The sequence below is a fragment of the Herpailurus yagouaroundi genome, unplaced genomic scaffold (assembly GCF_014898765.1).
Source record: "Herpailurus yagouaroundi ecotype Mexico unplaced genomic scaffold, PumYag 100, whole genome shotgun sequence".
NCBI lineage: Eukaryota > Metazoa > Chordata > Mammalia > Carnivora > Felidae > Herpailurus > Herpailurus yagouaroundi.
In genome coordinates this window covers 21480300-21486132 of record NW_024412391.1, presented here as the reverse complement: position 1 = coordinate 21486132, position 5833 = coordinate 21480300, and the positions used below count along the sequence as shown (strand labels likewise).

The following is a 5833-nucleotide window of genomic DNA, read 5'->3' as shown; positions in this document are numbered from 1 at the left end:
ACCAAGTCTAAGAATAGGAAAAAAAAAAAAAAAACTGGCAACACAATAGAAACCATCTTTTCCTTCAGCATAAACTGAGGCATGTGTTTGATGGAGGGAGGGGAAGAGTGTTTCTTCTTATTTTCCTTCAGTAAAGGAGCTTAGTTCCATTAAGCAATGTTGGAAAATATATTGGAGATAGTATATTTAAAATTAATTTAAAAGGTAACGTCTTTTTAATGCCTTTTAATATAAACAAAAATTGATTTTATTAAAATGCTTTCAGATATTATGATACAATGATTTATCACTCCAAGTCTGGAGCATAACTTCCTTTCCAAGTATATTGATTTTTAAATGTATTTGGGAAGTGGGAAAAGAACCAGAACAGTCTACCAAAATTCTTCACTCTCGCACTTAAACAGAACCAGGTCCATTACGTTAATGGAGTCTATTTCAAAACAGTACAGAAAAATTATTTTTTCAAAAGGATAGAATTAACAACTAGAAGTGTTTCTTAAACAACAAAGGACAGGTCATACTTTTCTAAGCTGTGTTTTGCTGAGTTGAAACATGAAATGTCAAACATTGATAATGTTCAAAGTTAAGTACACTGAGTCATTGAAATGTCTGAAATGTTGAAATGGATTATCAATGCTATTGGAGTCTTTACAGAACCTAGAAACTTCTATGTTCATTGTTAACATGAAAAATGTAAAAGGTTCTATTTCTCTCTTTAGATTCAGTGCCTAGATAGAATTGACTTAAAAAGAATTGACTTAAAATTTAAAGCACTTTTAGAAGAAAATTTCAGGGCTGTAGAAGTTAAATATGGGGCAAAAACCATACTTGTCACTTTCCCCCCATGTTTTCTGTTAAGGACTTAACAGATGCTAAGGTGTTTAACTGAACTCAGAATAAATGTCTCTGCAAAAAATTGAATTTTAATTGTTGGGCTGTTTAGCTCTTACAGTGATGCTCATTCAGAATGCTATGTTAAATATGTAGCAGTAATTGTATGTGTTTTTCCTAGCTTGTGGTATAAGATATTATGTCTTTTGGTGTAGTATTCTTATATCAAGATTATCTGACTTCAAATAAAGAACTCATTTCAGAGTGCTGCTTGAATATAAAGACTATCATCTGAGGATTAGAACTATGCTGATTTTCAGTTATGCATCTTGGTATTTGCTCCATTGTTATTTTCCAGGGAATAAAAGGGCAACGTGAAAAAGCGGATTTGTTACTGGTGCCTGGCTTTGATGCGTCTTCCCCTGCACCTGTTAGTGGAAGGGAAGAGCGATACAAATTGTAAGGTGAAATCCACAGAAGATCCAAAATCCGAGGGGTCGGTAGAAAGAGGCATGACAGTGTTGCTGTTACGAACAGATGCTGGAGTACGGTGTACTTGGATTCAAGTCTAAATATTCAATAGCTGTATGTATGACTTGGGCAGTTACTTAAACTCTGCAGTTTGGAGTTTCAGGGTCTTCATTTGTAAGAGGAGATTTGCTAGAGGTTTAAGTACGTGTGTGTGTGTGTGTGTGTGTGTGTGTGTGTATACATATATATGTATATAAATCTACACTTAAGATGTACATATTTTATATGTATGTATTATTTTATATATGGGTACACATTTACTTAAGATTATATATATCTTACTTAAAACTATATATATTTACTTCAGATTATATATATCTACTTAAGATGTATATATGATATATATTCATTTAAGATATATACATGGATATATACATATATTTACTTCAGATTTTATATATATAATAGAGCAACAACATCTTGGCAGGTGGTGTTACTTAAATATTATTATATTGACCTGTCACTTCTTTTTTTTTTTTTTTTAATTTTTTTTTTTTCAACGTTTATTTATTTTTTTGGGGACAGAGAGAGACAGAGCATGAACGGGGGAGGGGCAGAGAGAGAGGGAGACACAGAATCGGAAACAGGCTCCAGGCTCTGAGCCATCAGCCCAGAGCCCGACGCGGGGCTCGAACTCACGGACCGCGAGATCATGACCTGGCTGAAGTCGGATGCTTAACCGACTGCGCCACCCAGGCGCCCCTTGACCTGTCACTTCCATAGCTGAACTGCTAATAAGTTAACAGAATTGATTGATGTGATGGTTCTTTCCCTGTTTTTTCTTTGAAGTTTCAGTTACAGCAAAATGTCAGTTAAGAAATTGAGTAAACATGTAATGAGATGCCCTACAGCAAGGTGCTGAGTTAATAGTCAGAATAATCACTTCCTGAATACATATGAATGAAGTCTTTGTAGAACTAGCCGAGGGGCTGTTAATGGGCTTTTGTTTTAGAGATGATGGATTGATATTCCAGGGATAGGCCTGATGGGAACCCTCCTAGCCACTGCCTCTCATTGCCTAGTACTAAAACAGTAGCCTTGCAAAGAAGTATAGCCTCAAATTTATCAAAGCACTAAGCTTGAGATTCATAAGGACAGAGATTTTGTCTGTGTTGGGTTATTGCTGTATCTGCAGAATATAGACAAATGCTTTGCAAATAGTGGGTGCACAATAACTATTTCTTGAATGAACTGAACGAATGGAAACCTTGACCTTTTCTTTAAAAGAGGATTAACATGGGGTGCCTGGGTGGCTCAGTCGGCTACGCATCCAACTTCAGCTTGGGTCATGACCTAGAGGTTCGTGAGTTCGAGCCCCACGTCAGGCTCTGTGCTGACAGCGTGGAGCCTGGAACCTACTTCAGATTCTGTCTCCATCTCTCTGCCCCTCCCCTGCCGATGCTCTGCCTCTTTCTTTCTCAAATATAAAATAAAACACAAACAAATTTTTAAAATAGGATTAACAGGCTTTCTTTCTCACCTCTCGACAGATTTCTTACCCCAAGAATGCTGGTAAGCAGGAAAGCAGGGATGAGGAGCAGTAGAGTGCAGGAGAGGATATGAGTGCAAACCTGTACATTTAACAAGTATTCTAGAAGCCAAGGATGTGGTTAAACATTCACGGGAATGTGTGGTGTGGAGTGGTGCCACACTTCACTCAGATTCCGGTGTGTGTGTCACATTTGTATGACAAATATTTTGCTCAGTTTCTGACTAACTTTAGTGTCCATACTTAACACTTTGTCCACGCCAAGGCTTTCAGAAATCCTTTATGGCCAAGTGTCATAAGCTGACGCTTTTACTTTCTGCAAACACTTAGCTTACTTTCAATAGCTGCTCTTCAACTTTGGCCAGCTAAAATATTCAGTGTGACACGGTCCATTTCACAGGTAGGGTTGATTATCTTGCATTACTTATAAGTTACCTTGCATCCTCAGAGAATGGATTAAAAAATAACATTCTCAAAATTATTCCTGAAAACCATCTAAATACATATTCGTTTTTACTACCATAGCAAACATTTTCTGAAAACAGAAATAAGCCCCTTTCATGTACAGATGAGCTAATAGTTCGATGCAGAAACTATTCATTTGTACACACTGTAAGTTTTTCTAATTACCTTTGTAATAAAAACTGAGGAGGTATTAGTCATCCTTCGCTGAGCCACGCTCAATTCTACTTGTCTTTTCTCACTATAATAAAAACAACAAACAATCTTAAAGTACATTATTAATCGATTAGACATGATTTCTTAAAATGGTTTTTATCATCTCATTTAACTTTGGAGCTTCCAGACATTAATAACGAGCCACCATAAAGCTATCATGGATTTATAATGCACATTACCACATCAAGGTTTGGCCCCAAAACTCTGTGGGCCCAGAAGCAAAAAGAAAGATGTTTACAAGTGAGCCCTGGCAGAAGTACACTGAAAACACGTATCTGTGGTCACAGTAAACAATTAGGCCAAAGGTGAGTATAATGAACATTTAGGTTCATTTTATTCCAACGAATCGTTTCTATTCTTGAAGCTCCATGTAGCAAAAGTCCTTAGGGTTAGAACACTATTGAGTGGTATAACTTTGCTTGGACTTTGGGCATACAAGGTAAACATTTTACAACAAAAATTTACAGCCATAGATAACATAAAATCTAATCAATGTTAACACACTTGGCATTTAAGGCTAATCCACATTGGAAAACAATCATTTCCAGGATGGAGATCAAATATCTTAACACAGTGTCACCTGTCTGAGTTTACAAATGTATCCATAGGATGTAGTGTTTTCACATTTGTCAGTTTCTTTTTCACTTGTGTACTAGAGGGAGGCACTTTAAGAGCTATTAACTGTAGTTTTATAAGTACAAGATACTGAGTTTCAGCAGGGATTGGTAAGTATGGCAAGGAATTAAGATGAAATTGGATTAAAAAGAAAGTAAACAAACCATTAAATCAGAAAATTTCGCCAAATCTTGTAAAGATCATTGATTTCTGATCTGAATAACCTCCTCACTTAAAAAAAAAATTAGTAGTTATCACCCACCTACGCCCCAAAAAGTGAACATACTACAGGTTCTGAAGTTAAGGTATAATGGTTTTACTGCTTGGGCTTGTAAGGGGTTTTCAATATTGACAAGCACTTTATGTCTTGAGCAGTATTTTGAAATATCGTATTATTATGCATAGGTTCCAGAGTGTCATAAAAGCTAAAGGGTCCAATAAAACCTATTGTAAGAATTTAGTAAAACGTATAAAAATTAAAAGGCTAAAAAAACCCACTCCGTTTTAAACGTGTAAAAGTAAATCGAATTGCTTCGTGGGAATCCGGTGACTTTTGTTCTGTTTTGTTTTGTCTCATTTGGTCGGTAGGTACTGCACCCGCCACAACACGTTGGAGAGTAGGTCCTGGTACACACTAAGAAATATCCAACCAGGTAAATACATCAGGGTGATGAGGCCCATGAAGTTGAGCGGGTAGTGAGAATAGTCCCAGGAACAAGCACCGCACATGCGGAGTCCCAGACCCCAGGACAACTCCCACACATAGACGAAGATCACGTAGATGGGCACCCGCTTCCAAGCGCTCCAACCACGACTGCAGTGCAGGTGGAAGTAGAGCTTTTCCACCACAAAACTGCAGCTGCCATAAATAAAGAAGGACCAGAGCGACGTGTGGCCGCTGGTGGCCCCGTCTCCCTGCCCCAGTAAGTTAAAGAAGAAAGTGAAGAAGATCTCATCCAAAAAGCCGTGCATTCCGAAGAAAAGAAAGCGGAGCAGGTCCGGCAGCCCCTGACCGGAGGCTCCTCCGACGCCCCGAGTGTCTCGGGGTAGTCGCCTCCGGCCACCTGCAACCACAGGGGCCCGGGCGCCCAGAGGGGCGGGGGGCGCGCCGGGCCGATGCTGCGGCTGCTGCCGCTGCTCTGGCTGCCGCCGGTACCGCAAGCGCAGGAAGCGCTTCAGGAACACATGGCAGTGGTAGAGAGCCAGCACATACTGCAGCGCTAGGTCCAGTGTCCCCGGCGCCGCCGCACCCCGCGGTCCGCTGCGCAGGCCGAGCAGCAGCGCCTGGCCCGCCAGGGTCTGCAGCGCCACGTGGGCCGAGGGGTAGAGGAGAAAATTGAAGAGGAAGGCGCTGGGGCAGCGCCGCTGCTGCAGGTAGACCTTCTCCAGGGCGAAGTGGGTGAGCGAGTGCAGCAGGCAGCGGTAGGGCGAGGAGAAGCCCAGCATCCGGAGGTCCGGGCTGCTAGCGAAGCGCCGAACCGCGGACACGAGCACGTCCAGGGTGATCCCGTGCATCCCGTAGAAGTAGAGGCGCATCCAGGCGGGCAGCGCAGCGCCGTCCGCCGGCGCTTCAGCAGTGGACAGCGGCCCCGGGTTGCTGGCGGCAGCCTCGCCTCCCCGCCCGCCGGGGGCCCCCGGACGCCGCGCGGCGCCGCTTCTGCACGCCCGACTCTCGCCGCCCGCATCGCT

General features: G+C 41.7%; 1 protein-coding gene and 1 long non-coding RNA gene across 2 annotated transcripts in view; both read right to left on the bottom strand.

The window, feature by feature from the left end:
- Nucleotides 1–223: 223 nt before the first annotated feature.
- On the bottom strand, nt 224–2659 carry LOC121028399 (uncharacterized). The gene is made up of 2 exons (XR_005789215.1): nt 2071–2659; nt 224–1819 (listed from the first exon to the last, which is right to left on the bottom strand). It is a non-coding gene; the product is annotated as an uncharacterized LOC121028399 (long non-coding RNA).
- Nucleotides 2660–3425: 766 nt separating this feature from the next.
- Nucleotides 3426–5833, bottom strand: part of TMEM229A (transmembrane protein 229A) — a 43021-nt gene continuing 40613 nt past the window's right edge. Inside the window, exon 5 of the mRNA XM_040471577.1 lies at nt 3426–5831. Coding sequence (XP_040327511.1) covers nt 4718–5831 — 1114 coding nt within the window. The 3' untranslated portion in view covers nt 3426–4717. The remainder of the gene's footprint in view (nt 5832–5833) is intronic.